The sequence below is a fragment of the Lissotriton vulgaris genome, chromosome 5 (genome assembly GCF_964263255.1).
Source record: "Lissotriton vulgaris chromosome 5, aLisVul1.2, whole genome shotgun sequence".
NCBI classification, from domain to species: domain Eukaryota; kingdom Metazoa; phylum Chordata; class Amphibia; order Caudata; family Salamandridae; genus Lissotriton; species Lissotriton vulgaris.
The window spans coordinates 258,355,446-258,370,881 of record NC_141693.1 but is presented as its reverse complement, the minus strand read 5'-3'; the positions used below and the strand labels follow the sequence as shown (position 1 = coordinate 258,370,881).

The 15,436-nt window shown below is 49.6% G+C and overlaps 1 protein-coding gene across 1 annotated transcript in view; it reads right to left on the bottom strand.

Moving 5' to 3' along the window:
* The window catches only part of EXOSC10 (exosome component 10), a 289,910-nt gene that overhangs the window by 111,009 nt on the left and 163,465 nt on the right, over positions 1-15,436 (bottom strand). Inside the window, exons 14-17 of the mRNA XM_086921318.1 lie at positions 15,212-15,323; positions 14,002-14,052; positions 13,511-13,589; positions 12,507-12,616 (exon numbers count right to left, since the gene is read on the bottom strand). Coding sequence (XP_086777444.1) covers positions 12,507-12,616; positions 13,511-13,589; positions 14,002-14,052; positions 15,212-15,323 — 352 coding nt within the window. The remainder of the gene's footprint in view (positions 1-12,506; positions 12,617-13,510; positions 13,590-14,001; positions 14,053-15,211; positions 15,324-15,436) is intronic.

Genomic DNA, 15,436 nt, shown 5'->3' with positions numbered 1-15,436 from the left:
GGAAGGGGTCGTAGCCGAGGCGCAATCTAAACTCGAGCGACCCCATCGACCACTCTCTTCGAGGAAACACCTGGCAGATTACCACCACAGGCTATGCTCGACTGTGAGCAATTTCTTGGTGTGTGCTCATGGCGGGTAGAGGGTCTAAGCAGAATTCCACCCAAGCTAAGCTTGACAAATTTGCATATGAAAAACAGTCTCTCCCCCTGACGGAACAACGCAAGTCACTGGGTAAAGGGACGGAGGGAGACGGTGCAAAGAAAGCCACGTTGGAAGATGTGCTAAGCGCCCTGGCCCAGGTGCAAGCGACGGTGGGGGCGACAGCAACGGAAGTAACCCTCATTCGGGCAGACCTCCAGAAAATGAGTGAAAGGGTGAAGCAAGTGGAAGTGGTAACCAAATCCCTGGTGGAAGATGTGTCGGATCTGCAGGTGGAAATGGAGAAGCTGCAAGCTGATAATAAATTGCTCAAGGAGAAGCTGGACGACCATGAAGGACGCTCCCGGAGGAACAACGTCCGTATCCTGGGAGTTCCGGAATCGGAAACTACGGGTGCTAAGGATCTATACGTGGAGGACCTGATCAAGAACCATCTTACCCCCAAGGGCCTCTCAAACTTTTTCACTGTGGAAAGGGCCCATAGAGTGCCAGGAGGGAAACCGAAACCAGGGGCCCCGCCAAGACCGATCTTAGCGAGACTTTAACTTTCGCGATCGAGACACCATCCTGCAGGCGGCCAGAGTGGCACCGGCCACCCAAATTCAAAACTCAAGGCTATCTTTCTTCCCGGACTACACAGCTGAGGTCTCGCGACGGGGGAGGACATTCTTGGAAGTGAGAAAGACATTGCGAGAGCAAGAGCAGCCCTACTCAATACTGTTTCCGGCCCGGCTTAGGGTGGTCGCCGACAAAAAGGTCTGGTTCTTTGACTCTCCGGAGGCGGCCAGAGATTGGCTCGAAGGCTGGCGCACCGCGGGACCTCCACGTAGGTTCTGGACACCGAGACGGCAGCTGAACTGGATCACAAACATCAGGCAGAGGAGGCGCGAGCAAGTCACCGACACATGAACTTTCTGAGGCTGGCGGAGGGGAATAACACAGAAAACCCACAAAAACAATGGACGCTGACTTCTTTTATTGACTACAGTTGCACAAGAGTCGTGGTTGGACGCTGGCCTGGGTGGCCCTGAAGGAAGAAGGGATGCCGCCTGCCCGGGGAGACGCTCTCCCCCAACGTGCAAGTACTCTGGTTTTTGGGATGGGTTAATCACTCTGCTCAGTTGGGGAGGCGGGCAGTTGAAGGTCCGTTAAGCAGGGAGGGAGAGAGGGGGTTGTTGGTTGTTTGTTAGAAATTCACAACGTCGGTCGAGAAATGGAGTTTTATGTTTGAATACTCTAGCTGATAAGGTAAAGTTAAGGGTCCGGGTTCAACACCTGGATACATTTATATACGTCTACATGACCAGAAATGGCAGATGGTCTGATACGTAGTGCAGGGGAGACCGGGTCACGGTCACATGGCTCCCCCCTACGAATACTGACATGGAATGTAAGAGGATTGGGGGATAAGGTGAAACGTGGCCTGGTATTGACTGCATTGAAGAGACAAAAGCCTCACCTAGCACTATTACAAGAAGCACATTTAACGGGGGGCATCCAAGGCCCTAGATAGGAGAGGATATAAGATGGTGGTTCACTCGGAGTTTACTTCGGACTCCCGGGGTACCGGCATTTTGATTAAGAAGTCCTCGCAATTCATCCCCCTGGGCACAAAGACTGACGGGCAGGGTTGCTTCGCAGCCATACAGGGACAATGGGAGGGACAACTCCTTAATGTGGTATTGGTGTATATCCCGCCATCCCTTCACTCAATAAAGCTTCCAGCGCTCAGTGACTTTTTGCTGACCCTTCCCGAGGGTGATGTACTTCTTGGGGGAGACTTAAACGCCACAGCAGACACACAGCTTGACAAATTCCCAGTGACGGGCCCGATTGGGGGGGCCTTCCCGGTTTCAAAGATTCCTAACAGCGATGGGTCTAGTAGACATCTGGCGACATGTCCACCCCCAGGATAAGCAATCCACATTTCATTCCACGGTTCACAACAGCCTATTACGAATTGACTACTTCTTAGCACTAGGTGACGGCATACAACATGTAGATACCATAGACATTCACCCTAGAGGCATATCGGATCACTCTCTAATCACCCTGACAGTCTCTACTCAAGAAAAGTCTCGCAAACTTATATATCCCATACAAGCAGCATACTTCAAAATCCCGAAAGTCAGGAAGGCCCTTCAGAAGGGGACAACTCAGTACTTCGAGGAAAATGTCGCCTCCGTGACTTCTTCGGAGGTTATATGGGAAGCTTACAAGACGGTACTGCGAGGGCAGGCCATAAACTCGATCACGGGCCACAAAAGGGAACAAGCTGCCGAGCAGTCTAGGCTCGAATTGGCTCTTCGTGACATGACAACTTTACATGAGACAAACCCTACACCAGACACGGCGCACACACTTTTACTCCAACAACAACTATACACGGAGCACGTCCGGCAGCAGGTGAAGGAACAAATAACTGATACACAGAACAGGATATATGATGTGGGGGATAAGGCGGGAAAGAGGTTAGCCTGGCTAGATAAGATAGGGGGTAGCTCAAGGGGCACCCAGCAGGTGAGGGATAGCAAAGGTGAAATTCAGACAAGCCCTGAACAGATAGTGGAAGCACTGGCGGTGCACTTTGAAGGGGTCTACACCCCCGAACGGGATATATCCACTGACATGGCCAGGGCAGCATTGGACAGGATAGAAACTCCGATACTGCAACTGGAAGCAACAGCCGAATTAGATGCGGCCATAACTAGGGATGAAATAAAAATGGCTATACGAGCGCTGAAGCCTGGCAAGGCGCTCGGACCAAATGGCATTCCAGTAGAGTGATATCAGACCACATCAGAGAAGCTAAGTGCACACCTACTAGCCATGTACGAAGAATGTTTAGAGAAGGGCGAACTTCCGCTCGACCAGAGAATAGCTACCATAGTAGCGATTCCCAAGCCTGGAAAGCCGCAAGAGGAATGCTCCTCATACCGCCCTATCTCTTTGCTGAATGCGGAGGTTAAAATCTTAGCCAAACTCCTTGCTACCCGGCTGATGGCACATCTACCCGACCTCATACATCCGGAACAATCCGGGTTTATGCCTCACAGAAACACGGCAATGAACCTTCGCAGAGTGAACGGGGTGTTGGCGAGAGCAGACATGATCCACGATCAGGCAGTTATACTGGCCCTGGATGCAAAAATGGCCTTCGACCTAGTGGAGTGGAACTATCTGTTTGAGGTCCTTGCTTGTTTGGGCTTCCGCTCGAAATTTATATCGTGGGTCAGACTACTATATACGAAGCCAGTCGCACATGTGGTGGCGAACGGTCATATTTCACGAACATTCCCTCTGGGGAGAGGCACCCGCCAGGGCTGCCCCCTCTCGCCATTGCTCATTGCACTCGCCCTAGAACCACTAGCAATTTTGATAAGACAAACATCATTACTTAAAGGAATACATTGGAAAGAGGGCTGGGAGGACCGGCTATCCCTTTATGCGGACGCATGCTGGTGTACTTAACAGACCCAGAGCGTGGTGTGCCGGCACTTCTAAACCTCTGTGATGACCATGGCCAAATCTCGGGGTATACGATAAACTGGAATAAATCAGAGATGCACGTTTTGAAAGGCCCGGTCCCGGCAATGGGCACAGAATGCCCCTTAAGGTTAGCTGGCTCCTCCTTTAAATACTTGGGGATCCACATTACAATGGACCCAATGGAATTTGTACAAAAGAATCTGGCGCCACCCATGGCGCGGCTTAAACAAGACGTCAAGTTCTGGGCGGGATTGCCCTTAACAATGCTGGGTAAAGCAGCGCTATACAAAATGATGTCCTTGCCCCGTACATACTAGAGAACACGCCGTATCCAGTGGCACCGGGATATTTCAAAAAGGTGGCAGCAGTGGTATCTGGTTTGCTGTGGGGCAACCGCCCGGCACTTATTGCGCAAGCCAAACTGCACAGGGGTTGGTACGACGGTGGAATCGCTCTGCCGAATCTTAAATTGTAATATTGGGCGGCTCACCTTAAGCCCATTAATCAATGGATTCATGTCTCGCAGACTGACCCGGCTTTCCAAGCAGATAGGGCACAACTAGGTACCAATAGTATGCTAGCCCCGCTCTATGACCAACGGCGAGTGCGAAAATTGGTGGGACCCACTAGACTCACCGCAGCGCTGTGGCATACGGCGCTGGCGGCGTTGGGCTGGAAGGGGAAAATAACCAAACTCACCCCGCTCTGGGACTCTCGTGCCTTGTGAAATTTGAGACACAGCAAGGGCTTCTCTCGCTGGGACACCATAGGGATATCCACGGTGGGAGACCTGTGGGAAAGGGGAGAGGTTATAACATTTGACGGCCTGAGGGAACTGTACGAACTGGGACCACAAGAATCCTACCGCTAAGTCCAGATACGTCACGCATTACTTGCTGCCATCCCCCCCGGGGAGGGAATACCAGAATCATCCCCGATGGAGGATCGTCTCCTCACGGGCTTTATGATTGAGCAAGCGACGTCATTGACATACCGCAAGCTCATTAATAACTTGCCTGACCCACTGACCTCATTGAAAAATAAATGGGAAGGGGACGTAGACGCACTGGACGAACACGACTGGAACGAGGCGCTTGCATCCCCAAGGGAGGTGGGCATCTCAGCTAGACTGAGGCTCGTACAACTCAAGGTTCTACACAGAGTATACTATACAAGAACAACACTGCACCGCATACACAGAGCACAACACCCTTACTGTCTTCGCGGCTGTGGGGAGGAGGGTACCTTCTTTCACACAATCTGGGACTGCCCACGCATCCAGGAATATTGGAGACGAATAATGCGCACTATGTCACAGACCCTGGAGACCTCTCTAATCCTCGAGCCGCGAAAATGTCTATTAAATGTATGGGGACCAAACGACCTGTCCAGATGTGGCCAACTTTGGGTTACGTTGGGCATGATAGTGGCCAAGCGGGATATCGCACAGCGCTGGGGGGGCGGCAGAACTACCAACAAAATCACAGTGGTGCATGAATATGGATAGGGTGATAGTGACAGAGAAGGCAGTATACTTGAGCCTCGCATGTCCAGGGAAATGGAACAAAATCTGGACCCCATGGAATGTGTATAGAGGGGAGATCTGTGATCCTCTGCCGGAGGATGACCCGTTAGAGTCCGATGAGGAGGGGGAGGAAGACTGATGTGCCCTGAGGGTGTTGCAAAGGGACGAGGCCAACGGGAATGGGGAAGGGGTTCGAGTCCCGGAGGATAGGTATTGACGGTAGACAAGGGCGGGACTCATGGAAAGTCACAAACAGCAAAGCATAGGCGTTCCCGACTTTTCATTACATGCTTGATTCAACGGGTATAAACAGTGGCACGTACTAGGGGATCGCCTTTAAATTCAGCTAAAGTACCGCTAATTACTCATCGATGACCGCAATGTAGGCAGCCCCCTCCTCCAAAGCCACGGTAGCAGGGGAGACAAAACCAGTGTCTGGCAAAGTGTCCAAACCACTGGCATCCCCTAGCTCACCCTCCCGATCCGCCTCGCCACCCATCTCCGGGTACTCAGGGTCAAATGATGTGGCTGGGTCATAGAAGTAGAAGTCTCCCATAGGCGTTGAGAGTGGCGGCGAGCGGAGCCGCTCTGGCCCCGGACCCAGATCGAGGGGAGGACCGGGGACGACGTCGTTCTGGGACGGTGCCGGGGGCAACACCCTGGGGGCTGGTGCTGGTAAGGTCGTAAGGTCGACTGGCGATGACCAGGATCCGGCGGGGTCGGGACCGAAGTCGCTGACCGCGGCGGGGCCGAAGCACCAGACGACGCTGAAGCACCCGGCCCGCTTGGGCTCCCAGTCGGGCCGCTTGGCCCAAAGGCGCCACGGAACCAGACTGAGGAGTGAGCGACCTCATGGCCGCGAGGAAGGCGTTGATCTCCTCCGGCGTCGCGTTCAGCCCAGGGACCGGCGGGTATGGAGCAGGCCGGGACACCCGCGGCTCCGGTGGAGCCACGTGGGCGGTGTCGCCCGAACCCCCGTCCGCATTGTGCGAGCATCGGGGGGCGGGGGGGGAAGGGAGTTAGAAGAGCCGATGTCGCTTCTTCGACTTCTTGTACCTCTTACCTGAGGACTTGGAGCTCGAGGAGGGGTGTCGATCCTCCGAGCCGCGATGACTCCGGCCCGCGACCGGTCCCTCGACCTCCTTCCGGACCGGGACCTCGAGCGGCGCAGGGCCGACTGCCGGAGCTCGAGGCGCTTGAGAGACCGCTCCCGCCTAGCCTTCGACGTCAAGGCCTGGCAGTCGGGGCACAACTTGTCATAGTGGTCGGGTCCCAGGCAATGAAGACACCGGTGATGGGGGTCAGTAACCGACATCAGTCGGCTGCAGTTGACGCAGGGTTTGAACCCGGGCATCCCTACCGGCGTCGGAGTAGTTAAATTTCAAAAAGTGATCAAAAAAGTTTAGTCAAAAAATGACTAAGGGTACCACTTTTTCCGGATCGGCGCTTGCTGGCGCGGAAAAAAGAAGAACTGACGTCAGCGTGCGAGGGCGGCGTCTGAGTACTCCGGCGACGCCATCCCGGCGCCAACTACGGACGCAGAGCCGCAGACGACGCCTACCGACGCGCAAAGGTACTGCTACGCAAACGTTTCCGGATCTAGTCTGACGCCTGAGGATATTCTAAGGTAAGGAATTGAATACTAACCTGTTTCTTTCAGATAGTAAGGATGAGTAATGCAGCCCTATACAAGGATCATCCACTCCCCACAATTGTCCCGTGCTTGCTATAACAAGTCCGATAGTGACCCAGCGCCTCTCATGGCATTCGGTCAGTCTAAGCTCCCCACAGCAAACCAATGTCCTCGCAGCTTCAACCTCAGGAGAAACGGTATACTGTACTTTACGTGCTCCTTCTCACGACACCACCGCCCAGGCCAGTGCGTCCTCCATGTCCTCATCCAAGTCCAGGCTAGGCAGATAAACTCCACAACCTGGATCTGGAGGGTGAACGAAGTCCATCCAAGTCCAGGCGAGGAAGATAAACTCCACAACCTGGATCTGGAGGGTGAACGAAGTCCATCTCGTTGTAGTCCCTCTCTCTCTGGCGGTCCCGTGGAAGAGGACAGGGAGCGTGTTACATTATTTCTCCAGCTGTCTCCCGGATGCGTACTGTCCGGACGATCGGCGTTCTCCTCCAGCCAGGTTTGAGCATCCTCTGGGGAGGTGAAGAAGAAGGATTTCCCATGTGCGAGAATCTGGAGGCACGCCGGGAAGAACATCATGCATTTCATTCCGCAGGTTCGGAGCTCCTTCTTAACACCTTCAAACGTGCAACGCTCCTGCTGGACTTTAAGGGTAAAATCAGAAAAAAATTATATGGTGGCATTGTCGATCCGCAGGTCTCCATGTTGCAGAGCGGCCTGTAGGACTGCGTCCCGATCCCTATAGTTAAAGATCAGGGCTATAATTGTTCTAGGGGGAGCTCCAGGATGCGGCAGAGGAATCGGTGCCCTATGCTCTCTTTCAATAACAAAAAGCTTGGAGTGTCTCTTAGGTTTGAGGTGGTTCAAGAGTATATCCTCCAGGAACAGTTCAACACTCGGCCCCTCCATTTTCTCCGGCACACCCACTATTCTAATATTATTCCTGCGGGCCCTCCCTTCCTGATCCTCCAGTCTGTCAGCAGTCTGCTTCTGTTGACGGGTCAGCTGCTGGACCCTCTCTTCCAGCATTTTGGTGGTTCGTTAAAGCGCAGCAATGGAAGTGGTGTTCAGTGTGGCTTTTTCTGAGGTCTTATTCAGATCCGCCCGCAACAGTCATTTCGATGGAGACCTGATCAATTTTGGTCTCAAATGTCACGCCCAGAGTTTGTATGGCCTGCATGATGGAGGCCAGGGACGGCTCTGTGGCGTCGGTCGACCCCCCGGGGGCAGCCTCCTCCATCTCCCCCGCCGAGGCCGCATACTTGTCAATCGTGTTAGTTAGCGTGGTAGTGGGCTTCTTAGGCTTCATTGATGTAGCAGGAAGGACCCCCGAAAATATTGAAGGGCCGGACCACTCACAGCTCCCAGGATTCACCCGCTAGCACACCGCCAGATCGCTCACCCGCTCCTCCAGCGCCGTCCAATCCAGTCCAGGAGCACGTCCGCACATCAAATACCACAGACTGTGGCAAGGTACACTGCCCCACTAGTCCTCATACACTCTGGCAGAAGGCGGCGACCCGCAGTCCCCGGCGTAGCTTCACGGAACTCAGGGCACCAAGTTCCCACTCCTCCGGGCATCTAGGTCCGATCTCCCACTGTCCAAATCAATCTCGCCAAACAGGCTGCCTCTCAGTGCCCCCCGCAACTCACTTCCAGGATGTGGAGCACCGGGGTCTGCCTCACCGCGCCGCCATCTATGGAAGGGACTACTACCAACAGGGCACTCTCCCCAACTCCTCTGGCGCACCTCACCGGCTGCTTAAGGAATTAATCTGCCGCTCCTGTCTGCTTCAGGCCGCTATGACCACCCCGCAAGGGTCAGCACTCCATATGGACCTTGATGTCCCAAAGCCCAGAGCGCCCTGCGCAAACAGCCAACCGTGGTGCAAAGGCGGGAACCCTCACCGCCACAGCCTCCACGCTCTGTAAGGCAGCTCCGATCCCAACACGGGATCTCCGTGCCCCTCCACGCAGTCCGGGCACTTTCACCTTCCTGGGCACTCCCTAGGCTGGCCCGCCACACCAGGCTCTGAGGCCTCCACGCTCCCCGGGAAACTATGCTGATCCTCCACAGCCGCACCCGGCCCCCGCTGGTATTCCGGCCGGTGCTTCACTACTGGTGCCTGCCGCGAGTAGGCCGCAGGAGACCCGCCCTCAGTCGGGCAGTGCTGCGGCGCCTCCGGTGATCAGAACGGGACCGAAGCAACTCGTCCCGGCTGCGTAGCACCTCCGGACTCTGCGGCCTGTGTCTCCCGTGCGGCCGGATCAGTACAAGATATTTGGGGCCTACAGCTCGTCCTCGGCAGCCCCGTAGAACTATGCGGCCATCTTGGTTACCACCAGGCCACGCCCGCTAATACTTTTATTAACTGAAATATACAGCAGCTTCACAAGCTCTTACACACACATTAACAGCAAAAGTAATTCTACTGTGGGTAGAGGTATATATTTTCATGAGACTGGCATGAACGGTACCAAAGCACATCAGTGAAGTAAGTGATTCTCTACCCTAGCTTGATTTCATAGATGGGTAATCAAACACTACCAGCATGCGGAATGTTTGTTTCCAAATAATAACATAAAACTGATGGAAATCGCGTGCATCCGTATGCAAAAAGGTGGTTGATAAACTGACACTTTAAAACACGTTCTCCCTTGCCTTCAGTACCTGCTATCACCATTCAGGCTGCGCAAGATTTTTGCCTAACATGGGGGAGGGTTCAGTGATGTTGACATCTGTCGCCTTGGAACTGGAGACAGACCACCAACTCATCCCATGAATATATAATAGCTGGAGGCAGAACCAAGGAAAGCTTTCAAGCAGCACCAAGAAGCCAATACTTTTATTAATAGAATTATACACCAGCACCACAAGCTCTTACACACAACACCCGCAAAAGTAATTCTAGTGGGAGTAAAGTTACATATTTTCCTGAGACTAGCAGTAGGGGTACCCAAGCAAATCAGTGAAGTGAGTTATTCACTATTCTGGCTCAATTTTATAGATGGGTAAACAAACACCACCAGAATGCAAAACAACAAAATGTAAAATAAATCATAGCAAAAAACGTGGTAAAAAAAATGTGCACTGTGGCGTTGCATTCTAGCATTCTACATTATTTACCTAGTCCGTACTTCTCCAGACTGTCTTTACAAAACTTGATGGTCAACATGGGTTATACTTCGCAAAATAAAAGAACAAGAAGGGAGGCCGCATTCTCACTATTGTTTCATAAAACCAGACCCGTGGAGACTGTGTGTTTAGTTCCATATAAACATTAACTGTTTTGAGACAAGCTGAGAGATGCTAAACCAGGACAATGTTTAAGCCTGTCATGCAAGTGTGGTTCGTCCATTTATTATGATCAACAGAGGCACAGAAAGCCATTCTCCTCCCCAGCTGAAGAAAACACACATTCCCTACAAATATGCCATAGCTCTGGCATTTGTGTGCATATGGCAGACAAGAAACCACGAAAGGTTGACTTGTGCACACATATTTCAAGGTGAATACAACAGTAAGAGCCATTGCAGAACTCTGCTCACCGACGGCTAAGGAAGCAATCGCTAAAGAGCTCTATTACAGCAGATGTAGCAGTCAATGCGAACAGCGCCGTTGTGAACTCGACGAAGCTTCACAAAATGATTGCTGAGAACACAATTTTTTACTGTGCAGTGTGCCAACCATAAGCCCATCAGTCACTACTCACTATCACCGACAGCCACCACATAGCGAGGATCCTGTGGGAGGCAGAGGTGGCAGACAAGCAAACCCGGCTCTCAAGGGCCACTATGGGTAAGCTAGACAGCGCTCCAGCCCACACAGCGAATAGTGGAGGGTGATGTGAAATTCTCGACTCACAGAAGCAGCCGCTAAACTACGGATACGAGGCGTTTTTGCAAGAATGAACGTCTGAGGATTTTAAACATGCGTTCAAGTCCTGTGAACTCCCTGCTATGGAATGGTAGAGCCCACTCAAAACTGATTTGGAAAAGCAACTTCCTTTAACATACACCTTTACTGAGGAATGTTTTGCAGTCGCGAAGAAACAGACGGTGGGAGAGGGTTAAAGCGAAAAGCAGCGCCATAGAGAAGGGAGGTGGCCTGAAAGCTGATGCCTTTAAGCTACCTTGGGGACCCCCCCAAAAAAGGGAAGCTTCGCCAAACATGAGCAGGAAACTAAAACATTGTGCCCCAAAACAAACAGATGAAAAGCAAAGGGGAAGAATACCAGTAGTTAGGCGCTGCCCCATAGAAGGAAACAAATGACAAGGAGGGGCAAAGAGAAAAGAATATCCACTAGCAAGCAAGCCTTTTTAAAGAACAATCGAAGTAAAGCTCTGCCTAGGCTCGTTCTAAAAATGTCAGCCCAAAAAAATACATGGCGTATTTAATGTCAGTAAGGTAACAAAAGCAGCTCTAAACTTTCCGAGAACAACTGAATGAAAGATTCTGCACAGAACCTACCTTCTGGGCCCCAAACACAAATTAGAACACAAATTAAATGTGTATACAAAACTAACCACATAAATAAACAATCACATTAGCAACAAGAAGCATGTTTTTCTGGGGCCCAAATGATAAAACTCTATAAAAATTGTTACTGTTGAATAATCTCTTGAACACAGGAAGACAAACAAAAAGGAAATTCTGGACAGTAAAGGAACTAGCATTAGACATAACTGCATTTGTATACCAGAGCAACAAGTGAGTGCTACATTTGCAGACCTGAACCCTCACCAAATAAATGCAAGGAGTTGCAGCCACAACACTTAACTTAATGATATTGTATGGTGCCTACCACCTACAGAGAAACACGTTTCGTTCTGCACAGAATTAATTAAATGCCTAATGGGTATGAGGCAGTCAATTCACAGATCTCTATTAATAAGAGTCGGTATTCCTGCATGGGGTTCAAGATAACACCAGAGGGGAAAAAGTAAATTAACAACATTATGCTGGGCAGGAGGTAAACTGGACACAATTAGTGAGCATAATGAACATTACTTAATTGTGCCAAATTTCTAACTAACTTGATGAACGATGGCAAATTCAGACAAGGAGAGGTTTGACCAGAAATCCCTCCAGAATAATTGATGGCCTTGAGGGGGTGAAAAGGCCATTTGGAATCCAGAACATTCTGGGAAATGTATACCAGCAGCCTACTTTCTAGGACACAATAATAAATTGCTAGAGATTACTTTTACAAATCTTATGTAAATGTCAACATTTTAGAATTTTTTCCAAATTCATATTATTTCTATGCACAAACTACATAAGAAATGTTTGTGTCGAGTTCAAATTTAAAAAAGTGTTTTGCCTTTCAGAGAGTAAACAGCAATCAAAAAAGGGCAGTTCCGGCTCCCTTACGGGACACTAGAGAGGACATATGGGTCTACAAGTAAACAAATACGATTTAAAATCATCACTAGCCCTGGTCAGGCATATTAATGGCTCAAATTGAATAGGATTCTATTTGCAAGGAAACTGCTCTACTAACAGAGGCACTCTGATTTTAGCTCATCGTCCTTTTGCTTAAATGGGTCTCTACCACAGACCATAGGTCTCATATGCCTCTGGTTACAGGTTGTGTATCAAGTAAATATCCTGCAATACCTGCATCTCTGGACACACTCAGTGACCCATGTAAGATTTCAGACACCTCAATCCTGGCGAGTACTCACACTGAATATGCTGATGCTGGCCCGGGCAAATAAGGAGCTGGAGAGTGGGGCCTTTTCCTCCTCATCCTCCTCAGAAAAGAGACTTCCCCGCTTCAGAGGTAGGGCTGGTTCTGAGAACAGAGAAATTGCGTCAGATCCATGGTTTTATTTGCTAATCATCCTCTAGGCGCTCGCAAGGAATCTTTCTAGTGCCTCAACATCCCAGTTCTCACTTGGAATCCTTATGCTTTCCCTCCCATCCACCAGCCGTAATGCATACTGCTCTGCTACAATATAGACCTTTAATGGAATGTCTTCTATGTATTAAACTCCGTTCTTAAATGTCATTCTGCTGAAGACTTGCAAACATAGATCTCACATCATAACAATAGTCTGTTACATCAGTCTTCCAATAGCACCTCAACACTGATCTGAATCCTCACATGGCATCCTGAAACTGCCCCACAACGACGGCCTCAGCTGGTATGCTCAAACTTTCACCATAGTATCAGTCCTGAAGTGGCAATTTTCCACCAAACTCCCACACTAAATCCTAGTGTATCACCCAACTACTACTCAAAACAGTTCTTACATGACAACTTGCCAGATTCAAGTCCCTAATGCAGTCCAGTCTAGTCAGTATCTTATAATATGTGAGGAGATGGAACTGTGTTACTGCCACAACCCCCCCCCCCCCCGGCATACAATCAGAGGTTCAGTATCTCCGTTCTTATACTGCGGTCACATGGAACCATGTCTCTGTCCATAACTTAATATCCTGTTGCTAATACCATAACAGAGTCATGACCTCTATACAACAGGCTCTTGGAAAGGTTAGCCCCTTCCTGAGGCTTTTTGCACTTTCTATACATCCACGGTTAGAAAATCTCATGTCTGGAATACTCCTGTTGATCTTAGTTTTTCCAATTTATTATACAAAATCACAGGATGATCTGCACTAAATGCCAATATCCATGTACTAATGCTCTTTGTTGAAGGCAAAACATCAGACTATGCTGTCTTACCTGAGCTAGAGAAGTTTTGGACTTCATAGAAAGGTGCCTGGGAACCATCATGAGGGCTGAACAGAAAAGATTCGATTCTCTAAGTCAAAAGAGAAGAATGAAGTGTTGTTAAAGGAGTTACATAATAAAATGAAGCAGCCAAGCCATGTGCACAGGGAGGGCTCAGCAGTAGCAAGGCAACAGCTGTGTAAGACACAGAAGGCAGAACTGTTTTACAACTGCAGACAACTCTGCTTCCGAAACTGGTTTCTGTCTTGAGTTAATCATATAGACCTCCATTGTTTGCTTAATTATGTGCATAATAAGAGGCATATCTCTCTAAAAAACAATTCAAATTGTCACAAACAGCTATTGAGTGAACTTTGTTCATGCCCATTGTCCATATCAAGAAATCATTGAAGTAATAAACTATACAGAACTATTCATGCTCAGAGGTTCAAGAAAAGGAAAAAAAGGAGGTGCCCACCCCTACGGAGGGGGGAATTTCCTACCTCAGTATCTGGCTTTGGTCCTCGCTTCTTTACACTGCACTGAATTTCAGACTATAGGGTTTGAAAAAAGTAAAACCTAATTAGTCATTTATTATCAGCTCAGAAATTCACACAACAGATACTTCTCATCCCAAGATTTTCAAATCACAAAATTGGGTGACGTGACAGTGCTGCAGTCACTCATCTTTGCATGTCGAGTAAGAGGAGACAAAGCAGGTCAACTCCAAGAAAAACTGTGTTGAGACAGTGCTGGGGGTGTGAAGAAAAGCGAAGTCTGAAGCTAGCAACAGCAGAACTTTGAGAGTAACATCATAGAAGGGCCAAAGGCAACATTGATAATGAGAGGAAGAGCGATAGTGGAGGAAGAGTGGTTAAGTATTGGAGAGAAGTGGAGCACATATCGGGAAGTATGGTGGCAGTAGAAAAAGGTAGCCAGGGACATATGAGGAGTAGAGGACTGACCAAGAAAGAGGTTTGTGGTGCTGCGGAGAGAGGTATTGTAGGGAAAAGTGTAAAGAAAAATGTAATGTGGAGAAGGAGTTGGTGTGGGTGGAGTGGGAGAGAAAGTGTAATATGGTGTAAGCAAAAAGTAGGAATTACCACTCATGGAATAACAACTTTGTTAGAGGAGTAAGCAAGGTGGATTCATGGTAGGGACTTGTAGATGAGGAGGACAGAGAAGTATATGATTTAGAAGCAGTGGGGTAATTCGTTGTAGAAAGAGAGCATGGAAAAGGAAAAGAGAAATATGGCTCCAAGGTTTGCAGAGTGTGAGACCCAGCTCTGCGGGATAGTGCTACGTATATTGATATCAAACTTTCATGTGCTGCAGAATCAGCAACAAAAGTCTCAAAATGGCTGGCAAGACGAACTCGTCAAGGGTTATTTTGAATCCTAGCGCTAAATTTAGTTTATACTTTTGCCCTCACTTTCACTTTGAGCTGGTCTACTATTGACAAGTTGATCAACCTCCACAAACAAGATATTTTTTAGGAGATTTTTAAAATAAGTCCCTCAAATCATTCAGCTCCCTTCTGCTTTATTAGGATTTCCTTTGTCTTTACACTTCAGAGCCACCTTGGTATTCATGCTTTGGAGCCACCACGCTGCACTAATTATATGGTAAGGGCTGTAGCCATCATTCTGTACATCAAGAAGGCGTGAGGCTATGACCACCATCCTTCTACCCTGCCACCGAGCTGCGACTCACCTTGAGCAGAGGCATCTCTCGGGCCTGCAGGATGAGCAGGTTCAGTTCGTTGAGCTGTTGTCGTACAAGAGGTGGTATGGGATTGCAGCAAGCAATTATTCCCTGGGGTTCCCTGCAACAGACAAGACATTTTATTGCAAAACACGTACACATTCCCCTCTGTGCCTTATGCTGTGCACTCACCTTTACAGTACTCTGTACATATCTCCCCTACACCTGAGGTGG